The following is a 27624-nucleotide window of genomic DNA, read 5'->3' on the forward strand; positions in this document are numbered from 1 at the left end:
GCTCGGACCTGCACACAAGAATTTCACCTACTGTTGCACTTGTGTACATGGTAGTGTGACAATAAAGTGATTTGATTTGAGGTAGCGGATATTGGCTTACAATTCATCCGTTTTTGCTCACAGGGATTGCGCATTGATGAAGTAACACTCCCTCAGTTTAAGTCTAGACTTAAGACTTGTCTATTTAGCCAGGCATACACCTAGTTTATTTCAACACACAATTAGGCTGTTTTGGTTTTGTCTGCCGGAACCAGAAACCAGAAACACTGATAATGATCTATAACTCTGCATTAAATTGAATGGCATCTACGCTAATAACCAGAACCAGCTGGATTCAGCTCCATTCCTGCTTCGTGTTGGACTCCACTGTCTCAGTGTCTCTGAGTGATGATGACCGGTGCCAGCCATACATCACTTCAGTCTATTATGATGGACTTCAGAGGATGAACTGATGCCAACTCCAACCATAAGACATGGGATACTTCATATGCCATTGTCTGAACCTTGGACGGACCACACCGAACCTCACCGAAATTACCAGCCAGGTTGAACTGTGATGCACCTCACTGATCTCTGCCTGCATCACCTCGTTCTAATGATGGACTACACTCTTGAAATGGGAAATATAGACTATCAATTAATTGCCAACAAAACTCTTCATCAGTCAATTATCAATGACAATTACATCTATGTGAACCTCTGCAGTTAGCCCAGGATGAACTTCAAAGACATTAATCATTAATCTTACAGTTCATACAAAATCTATGTTTAAACACTGTCACTTAACATTTACATAGTTTAATAATTTTAAACCATGACTTGCACTATACATAAGTAATATTGTCATTATATTAATGATGTTAGTCAGAGGAGAACTGGCCCCCACAGTGAGTCTGGTTTCTCCCAAGTTTATATTTCTCCATTAACCAACATCTTATGTAGTTTTGTGTTCCTTGCCACAGTCGCCTTCAGCTTGCTCACTGGGGTTATAAATACAATTATTATTTAATTACTTATTTTTAAACACGATTCAAAATCTTTTTTTATCTAAATACAAAATGATGACTCATCGACATTATAGACATTACAGTTTTATCTTCTGTTAATTCCTGATTTTCAGTTTTAGAAATGGTCTGTGTATTTAGAGACACCTGAACAACAGATTTACATTTATGATTTCTCACTTATTTTTTTCTGATTCTCCAATAATACACTTAAAATTTTCTCACCATTGACCAGAGAAATGTGTTCCACAATCTAGTGATCTTCCTCACTGTATTCTATAGCAGCATCCGAACTGAAATGAAGTCTCGTTAGAGACAGCGCAACGATGAGAAGAACAACACGATTCTCTAATCAGCATAAATATACATAACACACATTTACAGGTGAAATATTCAGTTTACTGTTATTTTAAACTGTTTTATTGAAACTGTCCAGTATTGAACTGGATTTTATAAGTATATTTTTAATAGAAAATGTTCTTGCTACGTCGCATCTTGGATTTATTTTTCCTCCGAGCTCATCACAGTGAATTCTTGGATTGTCTACACAGGGAAGGATTCATACGATGATATTTTACAATTTGTCCAAAACGAGATATTTTAGGAGGCAGGGTGTTGAACAGCCTTTGTGTCGGGTGAGTGTCTATGATGTCTTAAAATGCTGACTCTGGAGAAACTCACTTGATTGTGGAACAGACACATGTAGTCTTGAACTCTGTATATGTACTTACATTTAACATTGAGATAAACATGAGGTGATGTGAGATTGTGTCCGTGTACAGCACAGCTATATCTGCCTGCATCCTCTCTTCTGACTGACTGCAGGAGGAGTTTATTGTTTCTCTCAGTTAATGACTGTGTGTTTTTCCACCAGATGAATGTTGTTCTGTCAGTCAGATTACAGGTGCTTTTACATGTCAGACTGACTGTATCTCCCTCTGTCACGCTCTCAGGAGACTCCACATGAAGATCTGACAACAACAACACTTGACATCTGGATATATTGTGGATGAAGATTTCTTTCCCAGAATATAATTGATCTTAAATGGAGATCATAAACCCAAATAAAAACAATCAAGACTGAATTGTGAAAAATGTTACCTGTGATATCAAGAGTCACTCCAGGATAACCAGTCCATCTTCCATCAGGTTTATTAGTAATGAATCTGAAATAGTACTCGTGTGAATCCTTCTGTGTCACATCATTCAGTCTGATGGTGCAGATCTGCTTTTTATCTCCCAGATACTGAATCCTCTGACTGTATTTAGTGTCATTGGACAGATCTGGAGGCTCTACACCCTTTTCGCGAAATTCGCTAAACCAGAACACTTTCTTGATCTTATGCAGGACATTATCACTGATGACCCCTTTAGTGCACAGATGTATTTAGAGCTGTAACTCACACCCCAATCATCAGCACTATAAACCCCTGAAAAATAAGTTATCATTTGATTTATTAGACAATACTATAAAACATTTAACACACATTTTAAACACTTATTGCACATGGACGCTGTAATGATATTCATTGATTGTGCCTGGTACTCAAGAAAGCCACTGAAACACAAAATATAATGAAGAAATTAAGTTTTGACAAGCAGTTTACACTTGAAAACAGCGCTGTATAACAGACACTATTATAATATTCTCAAACTCTTGACTGATGATGTGATAAATGAGTGTGAAGATCTTCATGAGTTTTTATTAAAGGTGTTGCACAAAAGCAGAAATGAACATTCAGACGTGTGAAAACTGAACAGAGAAAACAACTGAACAAATGATCAGATCAACATCACGCCACACAGACAAAGAAATACATGGAACAAAAGGCAGATATTTCATGAATAAAATTCAACATTAAAGTTGTGATCATGTAATATCAGTGACTCACCTGCTGCAATCATGAGCAGAAATATCAAAGGAAGAGGAGGAGCCATACTGATGACATCATAACATAAAAGTATATATGAAACAGCATTAATCTTTGAAATTGATTTCATAAAGCACATGTATACTGTAGTATGTATTTACAGCTGCATGAACTGCTCATAGTGTCAGTGAAAGCTTTCAGTGACGCTTGTTTAAATGAACTGATCATTGATGCTCAAGATATTTCTCATGTCAGGATTCTTGTGTCATATGAGCTTCATCTATTGCAATAATCAACAATATTCACTTATCTATAAATGAGTTTGTCTTACCGTGTTCAGTTCAATTCGATCTCCAGCGAGAAAAGACAAGAGTTTATTAGCACATCCACTTTATAGCTTTAATCTGATGGACTGTTTGTGTTTTTAACAGTTCTTTAGATACAGCAGCGAAATATCTCTGCCCCTCCCCTCACATCCACATCACTGACCTCAAACATCTTACAGCAAAATAACATCAACTATCAATATAGGAAGTTATTTCCATGTTTTGAGGAATCTGTTTTCATATTTTGTAGTTTATGTTTAAATCTCAGTTTAAGTTTATTATCATCTGAACCCCTGAGGAGTCTTAACTGACCGTCTTTACCTGTTAACAAACCTGTGGTGATATAATAAAGTGGGGTAGATATTAGATTACAATGATAACATGAATACACACATCTGTTTATGTTTATTGTTCCCCTGTTTCTTTATTACAGGTGTAATTACATCTTAATAACAAGAGATCTTGAAAAGAACAAACTCAAATGCTTTTCTAATGTTTCTCCTGTAGATGGCGATTGATACTGGTGGTAAATGAGGAAGTGGCCATCCCAGCAAAGCTCAACAGAATAAGAACATTTAACAAAGTAGCTCCACCCAGAGAAGTCATGAAGGGATTTGATTGGTTGTGCTCCGCCTCTTACTGCATCATCTTCCTGTTGGGCTGAACAAACAATAAGACAGAGATGGACTGATTAAACACATTAGCAAACAATATTCACAAACTTTATTATAAATGTGAGGATAAAATTAAATGAATGCGTTTGTAGTCTTGTCAACACTTTTAGTCTTTGTGAAACTCGTTATATAAATAAGAATGATGAATAAACTATTAACTAAACATTGATTAATTATAGTCAAATGCAGTGGACATGAATAGTAATAAAATACTGTTACAGAGAAATGTCCATTTGTATTTGAATATTATTGACTGTTATTACTGTTGACTGATGATCAGGACAGTTTTGTTGTTTATTAACAGTATTGAGAAGATGTGAGATTGTGACACTTACTGAAAGATTATCATATTCAGAAGATCTGGACTGAGGAACAAGAGAGTATGTGTCTTCAGTGGATCTGTGCTCAAAAGTCTGTGTGAGTGTGGAGGGGTGAGCAAGAGACAGACACATTGGGTTTGTCATCAAGCCTCGGGGAGGCATTTATTGTAAATAATAATAAATGTAAAAAGTCAATAACAGGGGGAAAAAAAGTGTCCAGGGGGAAAAGTGTTCATAACAAAGGGTGAATCTGGCATCCTCACGGTGAGACGGGGATCCATGAAGGGCAGGAAATTTTGTATGGAATGTCACAGGCATGAGCTGTGGCCGTCAGCCGCACACACTCCCCTCCAGGGTCCACGGCGTAAGGTGCAGCGTCATCCTTGGCGGCCTGTCTTCCCAGGCCCACGGCAGGTGAGAGGGGAAGGCGGCCCGGCCTCTAGCCCGTCGGCCGAGACATGTGCAGTTCTCCTTCGGCAACTCGTTTAGTCCGTCCGGGGGTCCGAGGAGCAGGTCCAGTGGCATATCCACTCATCCAAACCCTCCTGTGTGTGCGAGAATACCAGTGTGTGCACACATGGAGATTTGAAATCGGCTCCCTTAGAAGAGGAGCCGATTTCAACCAATATTTAAGTGATAATTTTCTCTTCTGAACTCCAATGGTATTTCAACTGCTTCTATTAGAACAGCATTAATGGCCGTTGACTTTTGCAGGTGGCTGAGGCTCAGGTGGTAGACGGGTTGTCCACTAATCACACGGCCCACACGCCTCCACATGCCGAAGTGTCCTTGGGCAAGATACTGAACTCCAAGTTGCTCCCAATGGCAGACTAGTGTCTTGCATGGCAGATTTGCTGTCTTTGGTGTGTGAATGAGTGAATGAGACGCAGTGTAAAGCGCTTTGAATAGGTTAAAAAGGTGCTATATAAAAGTAGACCATTTACTTTATAGCACCTATACAGAGCTGTATAGGTCTATACTGTAATATTTCTATATTTAGTAGTATTGTCTTAGCTTCAGCTCCATAGACTACACATCCATAATCAATGGTTGATCTCATAATAGCTCTGTATAGTATCAATTAGTGACTGCTTATAAGCCCCCAATCATATCCAGCCACTGCTCTGAGTGAATGTATTACTTTCTTGCATTTTGAATCTATAAGTTTAATATGCACTTTCCATGTGTATTTATCAGCCATAGCCCAAACTCAGACACCCTCTCCATTGGCTTCCCATATAGTGTAAACTTCTAAACATCAATCTTTTGCTTATTTGTAAATATCATATAGCAGAACTTACTCATTGACAGCTTAAGCCCCCATTGATATTAAAATGTTTCTACTTTCTTTATTGCTTCTCTTAATTTTCCTATTACATATTTCACATTGCTTCCCCTTATCCATATAGGCCCATCATCTGCATATAATGCAGATTTGATACGTCCTTCAAAATCTGAGAAATTGTCATTTATCATGATATTAAACTGTGTAGGACTGATTACTCCACCCTGTGGGACACCATTGTCAATTTCAATGTCCTTAGACACTTCCAACCCAACCTTGACTTTAATTTTCCTGTCTGATAATAAGTCTAGTATCAAATTATATAATCCCCTCCCATACCCATATTGCTTAATTTAGAGCAACACTTCCCTCCACATGGAATCATATGCCTTTTCAATGTCAAAATAGACTTTTGCCATTAACTCATTTAAATTTCATGAATACCTGGTGTCTCGTAAGGCTATTTTAAGTTCCTACATTGAAATATCCACATCAAGAGCTGACATATTATCTTCTCTCTTTCCCTCACATTTACATTTGCTCTGATTGGCTGTTCTTTTACTTGTCTATGTATAACATCTAGATTTTCACCACTGTGTATTGCAGCAAATGAGATTCCCAGAACATCTGCCTTCTCTCCATCTACTAATGCAGAGATTTTTGTTACCTTCCTTTTCGCACTCATTTGTTTAAACATGTTCCATATATCTTTTAGTTTGGTTTCACTACCAATGGTGGAACAAAATTCCCTCCATGTCCTCTTTTTGGTATTTTTAATTGTCATTTGGGCAATTGCTCTTTTCCTTTGGTAAACAATTATGTTCTCGTGTATTACGTTTTTCTTTAATACTCGAAATGCTTTATTTTGTTCTTTAATGGTTCTACTGCATGTGTGTTGATTCTCTACAACATATTTAGATTTTTTCCCAATCAGCCTTATCAAAACACCACCTTGTGATTGAGTTCCCTACTTGCATTGATATGTTTGTATTTATTATAGTGAGAAGTGGAAATTATCAATTCTTACAGTCGGGTGTTTCTTGAATTACCATTCACACTTATTAACTAGCTTATCTGATACCAGAGTAATGTCAAAACATTAAACTGACCCCCTATTCACATCTACTCTTGTTCCTTTTCCATCATTAATATAGACTAATGTTCTTTCATCCATGAACTCTTCAACTATTCTTCCATTACTATCCAGGTAATTTCCACCCCATAACTACGATGAGTGTTAAAATCACCACACCAAATTTCCTTTTTAAAAACCTTTCCTCCTATTTCATTAAACATTTCAACAGTTAACATTTTACATGTATTAATTTAATATTTACTTCTTTCCATACAGAACAGATTTCAATTACAGTAAATTCCCATTCTTCAGCAGATGTAATCACTATGAAAGCTTCCCCATCTTTGATAAAGGTAGCACACCCTCCACCACTTTGATTGTTACCTCTATCATGTCTTATTGCACTATATCCTGGAATTCTAAAATCAAGCTGAGGTTTTAACCATTTTTCTTTGAACTTCTTTTGCTTCTTTTTGCCTTTTGTAACTGTAATGATATCAGTTTATGTTGTTTGTAATGATATCAGTTTATGTTGTTTCCTGAGAAAACCACTAGAGGTCACTGTGTGTGAAGTGATGGGGGTAGCATGACTGGCGAAAAAGGATCCAGAACATGGGAAAGACAAAGAGAGGCTTGTAGTTACTGCACTGCAGATTGTTTAATAAAGAAAGAATTAAACAAAACATGGTACCAGAAGTGAAATCATCCGAAGACAACCTGTTGTGAAAGCGTCAAGATGGATACTTTGAGACCACCGGAGAATTTGAAGCTCACAGGCAATGTTGATTGCAACTGGCGCAGTTTCAGGCAGCAATTTGAGCTATACATGGCAGCCATTGGGATGGACACGAAGCCAGAAGCACGTAAGGTTGCTCTATTGTTGACGATTGCTGGTCCACAGGCTATTGAAGTGTATAACACCTTCGTCTTTACTGAGGATGAGGATAAAAACAAGCTTGACGATGTGCTAGATAAATTTACTGCTCACTGCTCACCGAAAAAGAATGAAACGTATGAAAGATATATATTTCGTTCACGTGTGCAACAACCGCTTGAAACATTTGATAACTTCCTAACTGACCTGAGGCTCAAAGCGAAGACATGCAATTTTGATCAGCTGACTGACTCGATGATACGAGATCAGATTGTGTTTGGCATAAGTGATGCGAAAGTAAGACAACGCTTACTGAGAGAAACAGAGCTCACGTTGCATGAATCAATCAAAATTTGTCAAGCCAGTGAACTTGCTCAGCTGCATGTGAAAACATTTGGTGAAATGATGCCGAAAAGCGTGTCTACGAGCTCAGATGCAGTAATCGGTGCAGTGTCATTCAAAGGAAAGCGATACATGTCTAAAGCTGTAAAACAGACGGATGATGTGTACAATTGCAAACGTTGTGGTACAGAACATCAACCTAAGCAATGTCCAGCTTTCGGAAAGTACTGTGTGAAGTGTAATGGTAAAAATCATTTTGCAAAACAATGCTTCTCCAAAAGGAAAATGAGACAAAAAGAGAGATCTGTCAAGATGATAGAGGAGACTAACCTCAGCGATACCTTCTTCGTCGGCATGGTTAATTGCCAAGAAACACAGGATTCTGAAAAAACTGAAAAGTTGATAGAGCATGTACAAAATCAAGAGGGTGCTGACAGAAGTGACAAATGGAGAACACCGCTAGAGATCAATGGAACGCTGGTTGTTTTCAAGCTTGACACTGGTGCAAAAGCAAATCTAATCAGTATGACAGACATCAAAAGGATGAAAGAAAAACCTAAAGTAAGGAAAAAGTCGATACTTCTCAAAGACTATAATGGACAAATCATTGACTCTCTTGGCGTATGTAAACTGAAAGTAACGGTGAAAGAGAAAGTGCACCACCTGCTGTTCTCTGTTGTGGCTGAAGGGCTGGAATCTCTGCTAGGTGACAAAGCATGTGAAAACCTGAATCTTGTCAAAAGGGTGTATCACATCAACCAAGACTACTCAGTGGTGAGTACAAGTGATTCTGTGGATGACATAATGGAAAATTTTACAGACGTCTTCAAAGGGTTTGGTGTTTTGCCTTATGTTTACAAGATCCAGTTGAAAGAAAATGCGCATCCTGTAGTGCATTCTGCTCGTCGAGTTCCTGCACCTCTCAAAGATCGTCTAAAAAAAGAGCTAGACAGGATGATCGCACTTGGGGTAATCAGAAGAGTCGAAGAGCCTACAGACTGGGTGAATTCCATGGTGTGTGTAAAAAAAAAGAATGGAGAGTTACGAGTATGCATGGATCCAAAAGATCTAAATGATAATATAAGGCGTGAACACTTTCAGATACCAAAACGTGATGAAATAATGAGTGAAATGTCAGGTGCCAAATATTTTTCAAAGCTTGATGCTTCACAAGGATTTTGGCAAATACGCCTGGACGACGACAGTTCAAAGTACTGCACCTTCAATACTCCATTTGGTAGATATTCGTTCCTCAGACTACCTTTTGGAATTGTCTCTGCATCAGAAATATTTCATCGAGCGATGGAGAATATCATCGAAGGGCTTGAAGGAGTCAGAGTATATATTGATGACATCATCATTTGGGGATCTTCACTGCAAGAGCACAATAGAAGACTGACTGACGTGTTGCAGAAAATAAAAGTGAGTGGTTTGAAACTCAACAAAAGCAAATGTCAGTTTGGAGTGCAAGAACTGGTGTTTCTTGGAGATAAGCTATCAAATCAAGGAATACAGCCAGACAGCGAGAAGATCAAGGCCATAATTGAAATGGAAAGTCCCACTGACAAAAAAGGTGTGCAACGAGTAATGGGCATGGTGAATTACATAGGAAAGTTCATTCCGAATCTTTCTGCAAGAACATCACACATACGGCAACTCTTACAAAAGACATCAGACTTTAAGTGGACAGATGAACATGAGACTGAGTGGCAGCAGTTGAAAATAGCATTGACATCCGCACCTGTACTGCAATTCTTTGATCCCACAAAGAAAACTAAAGTGTCCACTGATGCATCAAAAAATGGTCTTGGTGCTGTTCTATTGCAAGCTGATGATGAGGTTTGGAAGCCAGTAGCATATGCGAGTAGATCCATGACTGATTCTGAGTGCAGATATGCACAAATTGAAAAAGAGTGTTTGGGATTAGTTTTTGGGATGGAAAGGTTTCATGGCTATGTGTATGGTCTTCCTACTTTCGTGGCAGAAACAGATCATCGTCCATTGATTGCAATAGTGAAGAAGAATCTGACGGAGATGACACCAAGGATTCAAAGGCTGATGATGAAGTTGCAAAGGTATGATTTTGACTTGGTGTACATGCCTGGCAAATACCTGGTGATGGCAGATACACTTTCGAGAGCACCGACAGGAAATTGTGTGAGTGCAACAGAAGATGATGTAGAGATACATGTCAACATGGTTCGTACTGCGTTTCCTGTATCAGATGAAAAGTCAAAGCTGATAGCACAAGAAACCAGAAAAGATGCTGAACTGCAAGCTGTTGTTGACAACATGCATAATGGATGGCCAATGGGTGAATCTTCAAAATATCGTGAAGTCAGGGGTGATCTGAGCGTAGTGGATGGAATGCTTTTGAAACAAAACAGAATTGTAATTCCACAAAGTTTAAGGCAAGACATGTTAAGCAGGATTCATGAAGGTCATTTAGGAATGGAAAAGTGTAAAAGGAGAGCAAGAGACACAGTCTTCTGGCCTGGGATGAATAAAGACATTGAGAATCTGGTGAAAAAGTGTGAAACATGTCAGAAATTCAGAAGCAAGCAGATCAAAGAACCAATGATGATACCAGACTTACCAACATCAGCCTGGGAGAAAGTTGGAATGGATCTCTTCCATCTGAAAGGTAATAATTATTTAGTGATAATTGATTATTACTCAAATTACCCTGAACTAGCCTTACTTTCTAACATGTCCACAAGGTGTGTGATAACACATGCAAAATCGATTTTTATGAGACATGGAATACCACAAACTGTCATGAGTGACAATGGTCCATGTTTTAGTAGCAAAGAGTGGCAAGATTTCTCAGTGTGTTATGACTTCAAACATGTTACCTCGAGTCCAGAATATGCCCAATCAAATGGCAAGGCTGAGAAAGGTGTTCATATTCTCAAGCAACTGCTGAAGAAAGCTGCAGATAGTGAGTCTGATCCGTACCTCGCTTTGCTCAACTACAGAACATCTCCTTTGGAATGTGGTATGGCTCCAGCTGAAATTCTGATGAACCGAAAACTTCGTACTACATTGCCATGTTGTTCACAGCAAAGAAAACATGTGAAGTTAAAACAGAAGTTCAACCAACTGAAAGGAAAGCAGAAGCTCTATTATGACAGAGCTGCAAAACATTTGCAACCATTGATGATGGATGATGTTGTGAGAATCAGAAATTATGAGAACTGGAGCAAGAAAGCTGTGGTCATGCAAGAAGTAGCTCCGAGATCTTTTCAGGTGAAAACAAATGATGGACAAATTCTCAGAAGAAACAGACGTGATTTGTTGAAGACTGAGAAAGAGTCACAAGTATTGAATCAAAGCAATCCTGAATCTGAGTCGACTGCATTGTATGCAAGTGTTGAATGTGACACTAATTCAAACACAGACAGTCAAACATCAAACAGTCATACAGTTACACTTAGAAGATCTGCAAGACAAATTAGAAAACCTGAGAGACTGGATTTGTGAGAAATTGCTCAAAGTTATAGCAATGAAAAGTAATTTTGTTTTAGTTTAACAGTATACCTTTATTTCGATAGGTGTATACAAACTTTGAGTTAAGATGTTGTACTGAATGCAAATTTAGACATATAGGAAAACATTATGTTACTGTTTTATGTTTTCTTTAAAGAAAGGGGGATGTAATGATATCAGTTTATGTTGTTTGTAATGATATCAGTTTATGTTGTTTCCTGAGAAAACCACTAGAGGTCACTGTGTGTGAAGTGATGGGAGTAGCATTACTGGCGAAAAAGTAAGGATCCAGAACATGGGAAAGACAAAGAGAGGCTTGTAGTTACTGCACTGCAGATTGTTTAATAAAGAAAGAATTAAACAAAACAGTAACCACAGTTACAGCATTTCACTTTGGCATAATTTTCACATTTTCCTTACTCATGCTGACCACTAGCTGAGTTAGATGTCCTATTCTTTGGCATTTATAACTTCAAAGAGGATTCAGGATAAATTCCCATACTCTAAATCTCATTTATTTCATTTGCAACTGAATCACTACAGATAAGTTTTCCTTAATTGAACCATCCTTTTTACTCTTCAGTCTTGTGACCTCTATTACCTTACCTCCTTGCATCTAATGGTGCGATGATGTACAGACTCTAGTGTTCCGACTAGAACTACGCTGTGCTTATATTTCTGTGATCATCTCATTCTCCCTTATAGCAGATCTACTTTTCATCCTTTCTCTCTCACTGTCAAAAAGAACCCAAATAAAACACTTTATTGTTGCATATATGACATGTAATATTCCTCGACAGTGTCAGAGGTGCGGAGGTGGGGGAAGATGAAGGACCCAAAAGCATAAATGACAGTTCAATTGAATTTATTAAACAAAGAATCAAAAGACACTGAATGGCGCTCCCAGCTGCTGACGACTGATCCAACAAGGTGCTCTGGTTAGCAACAAGTGTGTTCGTAAGGCGTGTGCGCATTGTGGTAGTCTGGAGGAATCCGAAGAGAGTCCGTTGAAGCTAGTGTAGTGCGAAGCACATCCCTTATGATTCTCCCGAGACTTGGGCAGATACTGAGTCCTCCTCCACCACAAGAACTGGGCACCAGCTGGCGAGAGCGACAGCAAGCAGGCAGGTAACAGCACCTCTACATACAGGCAACCAACAGATACACAAGCATGCTCCAACTACACAAGAGAGAAACTATAAACATGACAACGAACAATAAACTGGAAAAGAAAGAGGGGAAAAACAAGGAATAAATAGGTAGTGAAATTAGAATAAAGCAGGTGAAAGCGGCAGGTAACTCATTGCCGTGATCAGCGTTCCCATGAAAACGCTGCTCATGAGGGAGATAAAACAAACAACATTGTGAGTTGGCACATATGCCGGAACCGTGACAGACTGGAGCTCAACTCATCTGATGTTGGAGATGTTACACATGATTCAATTGTATGTTGGGAGTCTGCACTCACATTATAAACAGGACTATGATGATGATGATTGTTCCTTCACATCCCATCATGATCCTCAACACTATATACACAACACTTGACCATCCCGTTCTAGCACTGAAAAGCAGTTGAGAAGGATGAGTCTTTAGCCTCAGAAGGACTAGGAAAGACATAGCCTAACTAGCCTGCTGCATTCTGATTGAAACACACCCATAGTGACCGCGAGGAATGTAACACACGTAACTACCTTTCATAGCAACCAGAACATAGTAGTTAACTTTTTACAAATTCCACGTCTAAAAGTTCAAAACAAAAAGACAAAATCATTTTTTAAAAATCCACCACAAAAATCTTATGTTAATTGTCACATCTCGAACTCAAATTGACAAATTTCAGATTCAAATAATTGTGTCATTGTTCTAGATCCACAGAACTCCAACAGCCTTTAAAAGAAAGCAAATTATCGATACTTACACCTGACACTGAGATAAAAACTCAGTGAAAACTATGAATTTAGCTCTGTCCGACTCTCAGGAGACTCCACATGAAGATCTGACAACAAGACAACACTGATTGTCAAGATGTGCAACAGATCATAAACGCAGAGGATAATGCACTTTATGAGCATTACCTGTTAAATTAAGAGACTGTCAAGGGGTACCAATAAATCTTCCATCAGGTTACATCAGTAATGAATCTGAAATAGTACTCATGTGAATCCTTCTGTGTCTGATGGTGCAGTTCTGCTGTTTATCTCCCAGATACTGAATCCTCTGACTGTATTCAGTGTCATTAAACAGATCTGGATGCTCATCATTAACTTTAACATCAGTTTTTGTCCAGAACACTTTCTTGATCTTATATCCAGGAGGGTATTTATAAGTGCAGGACATTATCACTGATGACCCCTTTAGTGCACAGATGTATGAAGAGCTGTAACTCACATCCCAATCAGATTGAAAACTCCTGCTGGGCAACATTATTATTTAAGTTACACATGCATTTTACCACATGGAATACTGTATAAAAGACAATATTTTAAGTTTCTTAAAATCATGACCATCTTTTGAGAAATACATGTAGTGTGAAGTTCTTCATGGTGGTTTTGCAGAAAGCAGAAATAAACTTGCAGAAATGTGAAAACAGAAAAACACAAATACCAACATGTTGCAATATTAAATAATGTAATGCATAAAAAATATGCCAATGCTTTGATTAAACACAACATTTGATTACATTTATCTTGTGATCGTGTAACATCAGTGAATCTAATTTATAAGACATCATCCTCCGAAACTGTTGTACCTGTTAGGTGAGTCTTCATGGAGGAATCTATTAATGCACTGTGTTACAAATAAGCCAATTATTTTATTTTAGTAAATTAGTTTACTAAACTTTATTGACAATAAAGTTATCTGTAATAAGAATGACAAAAATTACTTTAACACATGTGTCGAGTTCATAGAAGTGCAATTGTTAACTAACTGGTTACCTGAATGTTAGTTACACCACACTGACTTTGATTTGTTGGAGAAAAAGAAAACGGGAGACTGTACGTCAGATGAATTTCCTTTTCATTTTCAATTTGTGGTAATCTGCAGATCCACCTCCAAACCATCAGATGTCACAATCACCCAAGTTCAAGTTCACATTTCCTGGTTGTATTTGAGACCATGGACCATGCTTTCCAATCATCTTTTGCAAAGTCTTTTCATTAAAATAAATTTGTATAGTTGTATTAAAATTATCAGCACTTGATACAACACAATGTATCTCTGTGTTGCGACACGGAAGTTTTGTGGTATGGCATCAACAACAGTAAAAACTAGCTGAAACCATCCTGTGTTACAGGGGAGATGTCCCAGAAGTGAATTCCTGACAATTTTTTGCCAGGGGTGTCATTCCACCCAGTCACCCGTAGACATGCACATTTTCTGGGCATAGATATTGGTGACTGGAGTGCCAATTTGTGGCATGGTGTAAAATAAAGTTTAATCTTTTAGTTAGTCTGGAAATTGTAATTTCACTTTTCTCTATAAAGAATTTTTCTAGCTGAAATCATACTGGTATTAAAATTTGTTATTCTTATTTTTATTCTTAAAACTACAAGGTAGACCAAAGTACTGTATATCAGTCACTCAGTAGATCTATTTATTACATAGTGTCAAGCCTCAGAGAGGCGTTTATTGAAAATAATAAACATGAAATGGGAATAAATACAATTTAGGGGGAATGGGGTTAAAAATAAAGGGGAATCTGGCATCCTTGTGGTGAAACGGGGCTCCATGAAGGCTGGGGAAGTGTCCATGGAATGACCCAGGTGTGAGCATGGCCCAATGGCCGCACAAGCTCGAGGCGGGATGAGAATGAGAGGGAGGGGTGGGTCGTACCACCACAGCTGACTTCTGTGATTCAAAATTTTGCCACCCAATCCTTTGCATTGGAAGGACCAAAAGAGCTGAGAAATTCTTCTAAAAATCTTCATTTTAGTTCAGCAGATGAAAGAAGGTCCTACTCATCTTGGAGGGTATGAAGGTGAATAATTGATGAGAGAATTTCATTTTTGGGTGAACTAGCCCTTTAACGGCTGCATTGATGATGGCCCTCTACTGTGTAACAGTCCAGCTGAGAACTCCCAGTATGGCAAATCACACATACATTTATAAGGGAGGACTCTGCAGACTACAGTTGTTTTAACCAGCCTCAGCAACACTCAAACCATAAGCCCAAACACAGAAATAATTGCAATAAAGTTTATGTCAAATATACCACACAAAAAAATAACCCATCATAAATACAAAAAAAGAGGGTCAACACATAAAGACTGTTGCATGTATGTCTTTTTGGTTGTCAGGGTGAATAAATATTAAGAAAATTAGCTTATCCGTTCATTGTCCAAGAGACAAAGGCTTTCCTTTGGTGGTCTTTGAGCATGGGTGTAGCTGAAAATAGGGAGGTATTAAACAAAGGATGAGCAAACAGTCCAGTAGGTCATTTCACGTAGTAGCTCCCAACATACATGTGTTTTAAAGGAATTCAGGCTTCAGTTTAGGGTACATTGCAATAACCGTATCCTTGTAGCATTCAAACAACACTTTATCAGTTAATTCGATTTATCCACCCATGACATTGGCATGAAGAATTAAGATCCCCACAATAAGCAGTACAGAACATGTAGTGGAAGTTCCCTTAACCCAATATAATAAGAAAGATCAACATTGTGCATGAAGGGATGAACAAAAAGTCCTTCTAAATAGAAACATACAGGCTAACATTAGCACCAAGTATGATCACATTGAAATGACCCAAATGAGACATAACCCACCAAATACCAGATATATATATATATATATACAATGACAGAAGATGAACAAACGACTTACTTGGATGAGCTTTCTAAACCCGGATGCTACACACAAGATTAGCACAAGAGGAGGACATGCTTCTCACTAACCAAACATCTCTTACTCTACTTCTCTCTGTCTTTTGTCCAGAGAAGTGGGAGTCTAGAGAGCCCCCCGGAGCGTGGTAGTGGTACTACAGCTTGAAATATTATTATTAGGAATGGGCTGAATTTGTCATGTACAAAATAGTAAGTTCTGACACTTCTATTTGCCAAACTTCTTGTTTTCAAGCAGAAAAAAATACCTTTGAGAAGTGTCCGACTTTTCTGCATGTTTTGCACATCTTGTGAACATATGAGCACTGTGGTGAATTTGTCAAGTGAGTAGTTGAGTCACAGCTGTGACACCTGTGCACCAAATGTGCCCCCTCGCATTGTTGTGGTCTAGAAGCACTCGCATTTTTGTGAGCATGCAACTGTTTTTCAAGTGCTGTTGTTGTGATTGTTGGATGGTTTCTGTAACTCACATGCATTTGTCAGAGCATTATCCACTTGGCTGGCCACAAATGGTACACAAATCTACACTTATATAGCGACTTTTTAACCTTAGCGGTATTCAAAGCGCTTTACAGTGTGTCTCATTCACACACATTCACACACATTCACACACACACACACACACACACACACACACACACACACACACACACACACACACACACACACACACACACACACACACACACACACACAATGATGGCAGAGCTGCCATGCAAGGCACTAGCACTAGTGTCTTGCCCAAGGACACTTCGTCATGTGAAGTCGTGTGGGCCGGGCATCGAACCACCAACCCTGCTATTGGTGGACAACCCACTCTACCACCTGAGCTGTGGAGGACTAAAAATACTTGAAAAAACAATGTAAACCAAAGTACTGTTTATTAAAATCAGATTAAAATAACAAATTTTAATATCCAAACTTTAAAAAAATAACATACTATTTAAATAACATACAAAACAAATTATAAGATACAGACATTACATTAGTCCAGCATGCAATATGCATGAAAGACAAAAGAGAATAAATCAGATTTAATATAGGTTATTGAATATGTTGATAGTAGATATTCTACAAGCAGAGAATGAATAAACTCTATGGATCATTATTGATCATTTAACACTGCTGTAGATCACTGAGTCCTCTTCAACAGTCTGCATATCTGATCTCCTAAAATATCAAAACACAACATGAGAGAAATGAATTAAAACACAGATAATCACGTGTGTGTTTAACTTGATTCTTCTCACCTGTCATTCTGGGTTTCATGTTCTTCTGTTCTTTTCTTCTCTTTGTGTTTGTGATGTTGGACCGTTGCATACTCAATCTCTGCAGTGTATTCAGGAGCTTTTCCAGCGGTCAGATTTCCTCTGAGTCTCTTGGGTTTAATACTGTCGTACTGAGAATCATTTTGATCAGATGTTTCACTTTCAGAAAGAGGAGCATCATGGACGGAAACTCTATCTATCACATCACAATATATATGATCCTGAAATCAAAGTCAAATTAATCAGTTTTTCTATTATCGGATGTGTAAGCTAACAAGATACTAAGTCAAACCTCATAGTATCGCTCCACATGCAGTTTGAGAACCACTGGTTTAAAGAGACACTAAAATATTTAAGTTGAGGCTAAAAAAAGGAAAGAATAGTTTTTATGTGGGGGAAAACTACTTGGAGTTCTGGATTTTTTAATTATTAATTGTGGCAGGGCGGAGGGCAAGGCCGGGTCGTGATCATACAAACCGGTCCCTTATCAGGCTAATTAAGCCTCCGAGAGGGATAAAGGCCGATGACAGATGGGGGTGCTACGAGAGACAGATAGTTTACGGTCCGTCATGTTTGTGTTTGTGTCTTCTGTTTAAGTTTTATATAAAAATATTATTTATGTTGAAAAGCCAGTTCTCGCCTCCTCCTTTCCATTGAATGCTTTACACTGGTGCCGAAACCTGGGAAGGAGGAGGGATACGCCGTAGAAGAGTTCTCGCCACTACCGTCCACCCCAACGGAGCAGCCGCGGCCATCTGCTGGGGGACGAGGAGCCCGGCTGACCGTGAGGGGAGAGGGGGCTCCCAACCGACCGCCTGGAGCGGTCAGGGCCGCTGCCGGGGGTGGAGGAGTCCCCTACCGGCCGCTGAAACGCGGCGGGGTCTGAGACCGCCGACTGCGAGCGGGGAGGGGCTCGCTGCCAAATATATTTATATTGAAAAGCCAGTTCTCGCCGCCTCCTCCTTTCCAATGACTTTTTTACATGAATATTTTTACCTGATTTCTTGAGAGGTTTTCATTTTTAACACCTGCACGCTTTTTCCTGTTACAAGAACAGACATAAACTGCATAAGTGCACTGGAATAAAATAACTGGAAATGTCAAAAATGCTGTTTTCAAAGAACCATACTAATATAATGAATACCTTTACATTTTAAACAAAATGATGATGATGATGATGATGATGAAGAATAATCCTCCACATCCCATCATGATCCCCAACACTACATGCCAACCAGATCTATGATGGACTGAAAGAGGAAGAACATGAAGATGAATTCTCAAACTGAAGAGAGATGTGAAGTTATACAGGTGTGATCTAGTATGAATCAAATCTTTACCTGTCACTGATACAGCAGCTGATCTCTGAGATCCATGTTGATTCTGAGCCACACAGAAGAAGAATCCACTCTGTAGTGCACTGTAACTCTGTCCCGATCCAACAGATGAACTTTCATTCACCTTAAACCAGGTGTAGTTCAGAACAGGTGGGTTTGAATCACTGCTGCAGGTCAGAGTCACTGAATCACCCAAAACTATTTCACCAGATCCACTCATGGACACTGAGACATTCCTGGGTGAATCTAAAACAGACAAAAGAAAATGTATAATCATGTTTTGAGATTGATAATCCAGTGATCTGTTACAACAGTTACTGCAACATCATAAACTCACACATGACATTTAAAGTGACAGTATCAGAGTATTTCTCTCCAACTTCATTAATGGACTTGCACTTGTATTCTCCACTGTGATCAGAGCGGATACTTGTGATGCTGTAGATTTCTCCAGATCCAACAGTTGTATTCTCCTTAAACCAGGTGTAGTTCAGAACAGGTGGGTTTGAATCACTGCTGCAGGTCAGAGTCACTGAATCACCCAAAACTATTTCACCAGATGGATTGATGGATATTACAGGATTCTCTGGAGGATCTACAGGTGAAAAATATAAAATATAAGATTCCAGTCGTTTCCTTTCTGTCACTCACTCGATGTTGTGTTGATGAAGTGACACTAGGGATCGCTCGTGAGATCCCCATACACCTCCCATTCTTTGAGAAAAGGCAAGTGGAATTTGCATGCCTCTCCCCCCGGACATACGGGTTTAAAAGGAGCTGGAATTGGAACTCCATTCAAATTTTTTCTTCAGAGCCGAGCGGTTGTACTATCAGCGAGCTGAATACCAACACATCACATCCTCACAAGCACACACATTGACGTTGAACATCTTTTTAAAGATGCATTTCCATCTTTGTGTGATTCCTGGATGCCATCAATATCTCTCCGCTTCCGACGGCCACGGGCGCTGCCTCACGTGTCTGGGCAACGGTCACACTGAGGCAGCGTTTGTCTCATTGCGAGAATATGACCGTGGGAACATTGTGGTCGCGGCTTTCCTTCTTCCGGGGGAAAGCCACTCTATCCAACCCCGCGGTGTGCCTTCTACCCACAGGGTAGGAGGACCTCCTGGGGGACCTCCTGTTCCCCAGCACGCTGGTTTGCTGTTTACAATTTACAAGGTGCAATAAATCCAAAAAACTGAATCCAAAACAAACATAAACTATGACGAGACTAAACTAGACTTGAATAAAATCGACATAGACTTGGACAAACAATACCTGACCAAGAACAAAGGCAAACAAGATGATTTAAATACACAGACTGGGGTAACAAGAAACCAAGATAACAATCACAAGACTGAACTAATAACATACCGACCAACAACAGAACTGAGAACAAGACTAATAAACCAAAGACCAATAAGAACAAGACACATAAAACACGAGGGAAATAGGAAACCACATGACTAAGACACATGACAATCAACAGGAAGCAAGACAACTACATTTCTATATAAAGAATGTGGCAATGTGAGCGAGCCCGGGCATAGTACGTATAGTACTGTCACAGACTGTGACAGCTTGATCAATTTAGTTTGACTTTAATGTGAGATTTGATCATTTTAAGACCGTTGTATTGTGCTATTTAGGATCGTAGCTCACTCTGCTGCTATACTGAATAGCATTTGAGGAAATTCCATTGCAATAAACATTCTTTATTCCTGCAAAACGGTAACTGTGCATATCCCTTCTACAATTTATCATCGGATAATAATAAATCCAGATATTTGGTCAGCGCACATGTAACTTAACCAGTTAGCAACTGTTAGCTTGTTAATGTGGCCACCTACTGGCATAACAATTGTACATCATACAAATCATATCCTTGATAAAGTTTTCTTGTATTGAAGGTATTGTTACTGACTGACGTTCTTCAATCTGATCAACTAATGCTAAACAAAGTCTGGTTGTTTGGCCGTTCAGTGAACTAGCTGCTAATTTGATTATAAATGGTTACTCTTAAATGTGCTAGCTGATTTATCCTTGGAAGCATCCATGTTAGGGATCGAGTAGGGGTGCTACGAACAAAGCTATTAAAACCTTAAAGAATGACTGTATATGTACTTACATTTAACATTGAGATAAACATGAGGTGATGTGAGATTGTGTCCGTGTACAGCACAGCTATATCTGCCTGCATCCTCTCTTCTGACTGACTGCAGGAGGAGTTTATTGTTTCTCTCAGTTAATGACTGTGTGTTTTTCCTCCAGATGAATGTTGTTCTGTCAGTCAGATTACAGGTGCTTTTACATGTCAGACTGACTGTATCTCCCTCTGTCACACTCTCAGGAGACTCCACATGAAGATCTGACAACAACAACACTTGACATCTGGATATATTGTGGATGAAGATTTCTTTCCCAGAATATAATTGATCTTAAATGGAGATCATAAACCCAAATAAAAACAATCAAGACTGAATTGTGAAAAATGTTACCTGTGATATTAAGAGTCACTCCTGGATCACCAATCCATTTTCCAGCAGGTTTATTAGTTGTGAATCTGAAATAGTACTTGTGTGAATCCTTCTGTGTCACATCATTCAGTCTGATGGTGCAGTTCTGCTGTTTATCTCCCAGATACTGAATCCTCTGACTGTATTCAGGGTCATTAAACAGATCTTGAGGCTCTACACCCTTTTCAATAGATTTGGTCCAGAACACTTTCTTGATCTTATATCGATGAGGGTATTTATAAGTGCAGGACATTATCACTGATGACCCCTTTAGTGCACAGATGTATTTAGAGCTGTAACTCACACCCCAATCATCAGCACTATAAACCCCTGAAACACAAAATACAGTATTATGAAGAAATTTAAAGTTTTAACAAGCACTTTAATACACTTAGAACTTGAAAAGAGCACTGTATAACAGACACTATTATAATATTCTCAAACTCTTGACTGATGATGTGATAAATGAGTGTGAAGATCTTCATGAGTTTTTATAAAAGGTGTTGCACAAAAGCAGAAATGAACATTCAGACGTGTGAAAACTGACCAGAGAACACAACTGAACAAATAATCAGATCAACGTCATGATACATTAGCAACTAAAACACTTTAAACAAATAAGCCAATGATTTTATTAATAAATACAACATTAAATGAAATAAGTACACAGTATTTCTGGAGTGATGATGTAATGGGAGAGACTCACGTGGAATCACGAGCAGAAACATCAGAGGAAGAGGTGGAGCCATTCTGATGACATCATAATATAAAATGATAAACTATACAGTGTTGATCTTTGAAATCGATTTCATAAACATTATGTATATCTGTTTTAAGAGCACCATAAACTGACCGTTATCATTAGTTACTACAGTAGCATTCTTTCACTGAAGCTTGTTAGTGCACAACATTATTAGTTCATGTAAATTAAAATGTATATATATTTATAGATACACTGCTGTTCAAAAGTTTGGGGTCACTTGACTGAAATGTTTCTCATGATCTTAAAAATATTTTAATCTGATGTCGTATGCTTAATGTTGTAATTTTGTAGACAAAAATAAAATTGTGCCAACATATTAATGTATTTCATTACAAAACTAAAACTGTATTAAAGTCATTTACCGTTTCCATTATTACATAGTTTAGATGACTTTACTATTATTCTAAGATAAAATGGTACATTTTCACATTGTTAATGTCCTGACTAACATTGTGATCAGTTAATGCCACTTTGATGAATAAAAGTACCAATTTCTTTCAATAAGAGCAAAATCTGCACATTATTACAAACTTTTGGCTGCCAGTGTGTGTGTGTATATATATACATTTCATGTGAGCTTCATCTGTTGCAAGAATTCATTTATATGCATTTTTATGTGCATGTGCAGCATTTATTTCATTTATGTACAAATGAGTTCTTACCGTGTTAGTCTTAGTCTGATCACCAGCGACAAAAGACAAGAGTTTTTTAGCACATCCGCTGGACTGAATATGTGGTTAACCCAGATTTTTTAGACATACATTGGCGGAAATGTCTCTGCCCCTCCCCCAACATAGCAACATCACTTTGCTGAACCCTCTTAAAGAAAAAAAAAAAAAAACTCAATACATTACATTTGTTTTTTGAGGAATCTGTTACCATAGATTATTTGGTAGTTTTTACGAGGGAAAAAAAATCTAAGTTTAATTATTATTTGCATTTCTTATCCTTCTGAGCAACCAGTTTTGCATAAAATGAAAAAGAATATAATTTATTAATATCAACCATTTTAAATTGAGAAAGGCTGCTGATTTAAAAGGAAAAAATGCACAAATAATTCTCCATGATATCAAATCAAATCACTTTGTCACATGACCATGTACACAAGTACAACGGGGGTGAAATTCTTGTGTGCAGTTCTGAGCAACATATCAGTCATGACAGTGACGAGACATATACCAATTACAGTAAACAACGTATTTACACAACACAAATGTACACAACACTATAATAATATACAATGTACAGTAATACAAATACACACAATATATAATACACATACAATAAAAAAAAATAAACATATATAAAAAAAATATATACAGTAGTTTTATTGTGTGGAGAATTTAATTATGACAGTCCAGTGCTGATTATTGATCGTGAGAGCTCAAGTGTTCAACAGTCTGATTGCTTGGAGGAAGAAGCTGTCATGTAGTCGGCTGGTGCGGGTCCTGATGCTGCGATACCGCCTGCCTGAAGGTAGCAGTGAGAGCAGACTTGGGTGGCTGGAGTCTCTGATGATCCTCTGAGCTTTTTTCACACACCGCCTGGTATATATGTCCTGGAGGGAGGGAAGCTCACCTCCGATGATGTGTCTGGCAGTTCGCACCACCCTTTGCAGGGCTTTGCGGTTGTGGGCGGTGCTATTTCCGTACCAGGCGGTGATGCAGCCAGTCAGGATGCTCTCTACAGTGCTGGTGTAGAACCGTGTGAGGATGTGGTGGTTCATTCCAAACTTCCTCAGCCGTCTCAGGAAGAAGAGGCGCTGGTGAGCCTTCTTCACAACGGCCTCAGTGTGGTTTCATCATTGTCAGTGATCAGACCTACCACCGTTGTATCGTCAGCAAACTTAATGATGGCATTAGAGCTATGTGTTGCCACACAGTCATGTGTGTACAGGGAATACAGGAGTGGGCTGAGAACACAGCCCTGCGGGGCTCCAGTGTTGAGGGTCAGTGATGAGGAGATGTTGCTGTCCATTCTAACCACCTGACATCTGCCTGACAGGAAGTCCAGGATCCAGCTGCACAGCGAGCTGTTTAAGCCCAGAGCCCGGAGTTTCCCATCAAGCTTGGAGGGCACTATGGTGTTGAATGCTGAGCTGTAGTCTACAAACAGCATTCTCACATATGTGTTCCTTTTTTCCAGATGGGAGAGAGCAGTGTGTAGTGTAGATGCAATGGCATCATCAGTGGAGTGGTTGTTGCGGTAGGCAAACTGCAATGGGTCCAGAGAGGTGGGCAGCACAGAGCAGATGTAATCTCTGATTAACCTCTCAAAGCATTTGCTGATGATGGGGGTCAGAGCAACAAGATGCTAGTCATTTAAACAAGTGTTTTGGGTGCTTTTGTACAGGCACAATGGTGGACATTTTGAAGCACGTGGAGACTACAGACAAGGAGAGGGACAGGTTGAAAATGTCTGTAAAAACACAAGCCAGTTGGTTCGCGCACGCTCTGATGACACGGCCCGGAATGCCGTCTGGACCAACAGCTTTACGGATGTTCACTCATCAGATGGATCAAGTTACATCCTTTACAGAGACGGAGAGTGAACCATCATCTGTAGTGTCAGCCACGTGTGCTCTCTCCACGAGGGCGGTGTTATTGTCCTCGAAACGAGCATAAAATGTATTAAGCTCATCCGGGAGAGAGGCAGCGGTGTTCACGGCAGAGTTTTTATTCCTTTTGTAGTCCGTGATGATGTTAATTTCATGCCACATACTTCTAGAGTCAGTGGTGTTGAACTGTCCTTCAAGTTTGTGCCTGTACTGGCGTTTGGCTTCACTGATAGTGTTACGGAGGGCATAACTGGCTTGTTTACGCTTCTCCGTGTTCCCGGAATTAAAAGTGGATGTTCGCCTCAAGTGTCGCGCGAACATCGGCGTTAACCCATGGTTTCTGGTTGGTTCTATTGTTTTGGCCGGAACAACATCCTCTATGCACTTCCTGATGAAACACATTAACCTTGATGTCGTCATCAGAGGCGGACCAGAACATATCCCAGTCTTGTAGCATAGAGTCTGATTGGTCCGACCAGCACTTGATCGTTCTGAGGGTGGGTACTTCCTATTTCAGTTTCTGCCTCTAAGCGGGCAGAAGCAGAACAGAAGAGTGGTCTGATTTACCAAATGGTGGGCAGGGAAGTATTTTTAGCCATCCCAGAAAGGAGAATAGCAATTATCCAAAACCCGGTCCTCTTGTGTGTTGAAGCTGATGTGATGGTGGTATTTGGGTGCGATTGTTTTAAAATTGGCTTTGTTAAAGTCTCCGGTATCAACGGCCCACAGAAAACACAGGGAGCAGAATTAACTTTGTCACACCAACTTGGACCCAGCTCGCGTCCTTGAGTCTGGCAGGACACAGCATTCCGCCACAGTAGACAGAAACCTCCACAAGACAACACTGCACAACCATCACCCATGCCCCAGGTACGATGAACATACTCTTGCCACCCCAGGCAAAAAACACCCCTGACAGGGAGATTAAATAGAGGGAGAAATGATCATCACTGGAGAAGGGCTGCATCCAAAACTAGGAAAATACTGCCCCCGAAGGCTGTATATGGAGGCAGGAAGGGACCAAGGCATGTCTGAATCCAACGTTTCGGTCACATCCTGTCTACTTAGATACCTTCACCGGATACATTTTTTAAGGCAGCATAGATGCATCCTTCACTGCCTATGAAATCCCACAATACTGTTAAGCTGAAGAAGAAAAAGATGGAGGCTGAAGAGGCGATTGATGGCCAATTTGTGTATAATGTAATTTAAAAAAAAAAAAATTAACCACTTTTTGTAATGAGTCTGCAAGGCTCAAGTGCTTGGTGTTCTACCACTGAGCTAACTCCCTGATAGTTGAACCCAAGAGCGGAAGAGCAATGAGTTGGGAAACTTGCATTTCTTCCAAAAAATATAATCTTTACTTGTTGAAAAAAAGAGCAAAGTACAAATAAACTAGGAAAGCCAAGCTTCCACAAAACTGAGAAACAAAACAGACACAAGGGTCAATAAAGTACAACAAGGATAACACTTATCTTGAAAGCTGGTCACTGTAGGCACAAGGTACAGGCTCAAGACTGAACACATTGGCAAGAAACAAACAGATTTATACAGGCCTAGACACAGGTGCAGGGAATGAGGGTAAACGAGCAGAGGGTTTAACCGGGTTTGGGGCGTTGGTGCCATCTGCAGGGGTGGAGAGGAGCATGGCACAGGAGGCCCAAGGCGAGCACCCTCTGCTGGTCTGGAGGGGAACAGCGCCCCAAAGAGGAGATCCCTTACACTATTTCCAACTTTTGTTTCCATTTCTAGCAAGAAAGTAGTATTGTAGTTAAGAACTATACACTTGGTTATCGCCAAAACTTTATTGATTTTGTCAAGATTATTAGACCATTTGGCTCGGTTGGACAGAATGAGCAGACACGTTGCGTTTAGTGGACACTAGATGGCGAAAATCATTTGCTAGAAGTTTCAGGAGGTACCTTCGTACACAAACACTTTCTGTTGAGTCATTGACTGAGAGGTAACAAGGCTACGCCTGAAACCAAAATGGAACTGACAGCAGTAACAGTCTGTCAGTCTCTTAATCAATGTCTGTTTACCTGCTCAAAAACGGTATAGTGATATCATGTTCTATGTAATCAATATAGCCTTCTGCTTCTCAGTTTGCAGCTGAGATTACATATATTAAAGGAATATTCTGGGTTCAATACAAGTTAAGTTCAGTCAACCGCATTTGTGGCATAATGTTGATTACCATAAAAAACAATTGTGACACGTCCCTCTGGATTACTGTGAGACACTTACAATGGAAGTGAATGGGACAATTTTTTACATCTTAAAATACTCACTGTTTCAAAAGTATAGCCACAAGATATTTATGCGTTTTAATTGATTTTAAATTAATTGATTTTAATTTAATTTACAACATTCTTGAACAAACCCTAAAATGACCACAAAAATTCCAATTCAAACAACTTTACAGCTCAAATAAAACATGAGTTTTAACAGAAGAATTAATGTAAGTGCTTTTATAACATGCTTTTACAAACATTCATAAAAAAAACTTTTATAAATGTTTTATTTGACAGTTAATAGCTTACTGTATATAATATGTGACCATTTAAAATACACAAATTGTTGTAAGATGACATACATTGTAGAAAACAGTCAAGAAAAACTAATTTATTATGTTTTTGGTACAAAAAAAGACTTTATTAATGTTCTAAGTGTTCTCTGTTGTCTGCCTCTGTCATCTGTTCCTCCCGGACTACACTTCCCATAATCCCCTGCTCTGATCACTTACAAACCAAGTAAGAAACATGTGTTTTAATCATTATTATGAATGAACCTTATAAAGAAGAAAGACATCAGTTGGATATGTGTTATTCTCTCCGCTCTGGATTTTGGGATTTGAAGCACTGGTCCAGTTTGTGGTTCTTGGTTTTCCCTGGATTCTGGAATTCTTACAGTGATGGAGATTCTCTTCCTGATCTTGAACTCCCAGCAAGAAACCTTCATCTTCCTGATCCACTGTGTCCTCAGTGATGAGGTCAATCGTCTTTTACTTTACTAGTAGGACAACAGCACTTATGAAGGATCTCACACATTTTTCCTTTGATACTAAACAACT

At 39.1% G+C, this 27624-nt stretch overlaps 1 protein-coding gene across 1 annotated transcript in view; it reads right to left on the bottom strand.

Annotated features, from left to right (window-relative positions):
* LOC127652017 (B-cell receptor CD22-like) overlaps nucleotides 1-21980 on the bottom strand; it is a 68780-nt gene extending 46800 nt beyond the window's left edge. The window contains exons 1-11 of the mRNA XM_052138081.1: nucleotides 21938-21980; nucleotides 21214-21561; nucleotides 20844-21083; nucleotides 19050-19307; nucleotides 18716-18958; nucleotides 18526-18625; nucleotides 18372-18417; nucleotides 17358-17506; nucleotides 13449-13673; nucleotides 2106-2227; nucleotides 1736-1975 (exon numbers count right to left, since the gene is read on the bottom strand). Coding sequence (XP_051994041.1) covers nucleotides 1736-1975; nucleotides 2106-2227; nucleotides 13449-13673; nucleotides 17358-17506; nucleotides 18372-18417; nucleotides 18526-18625; nucleotides 18716-18958; nucleotides 19050-19307; nucleotides 20844-21083; nucleotides 21214-21561; nucleotides 21938-21980 — 2014 coding nt within the window. The remainder of the gene's footprint in view (nucleotides 1-1735; nucleotides 1976-2105; nucleotides 2228-13448; nucleotides 13674-17357; nucleotides 17507-18371; nucleotides 18418-18525; nucleotides 18626-18715; nucleotides 18959-19049; nucleotides 19308-20843; nucleotides 21084-21213; nucleotides 21562-21937) is intronic.
* Between the last annotated feature and the right edge of the window lie 5644 nt (nucleotides 21981-27624).

The sequence above is a fragment of the Xyrauchen texanus genome, chromosome 11 (assembly GCF_025860055.1).
Source record: "Xyrauchen texanus isolate HMW12.3.18 chromosome 11, RBS_HiC_50CHRs, whole genome shotgun sequence".
Taxonomy (NCBI): domain Eukaryota; kingdom Metazoa; phylum Chordata; class Actinopteri; order Cypriniformes; family Catostomidae; genus Xyrauchen; species Xyrauchen texanus.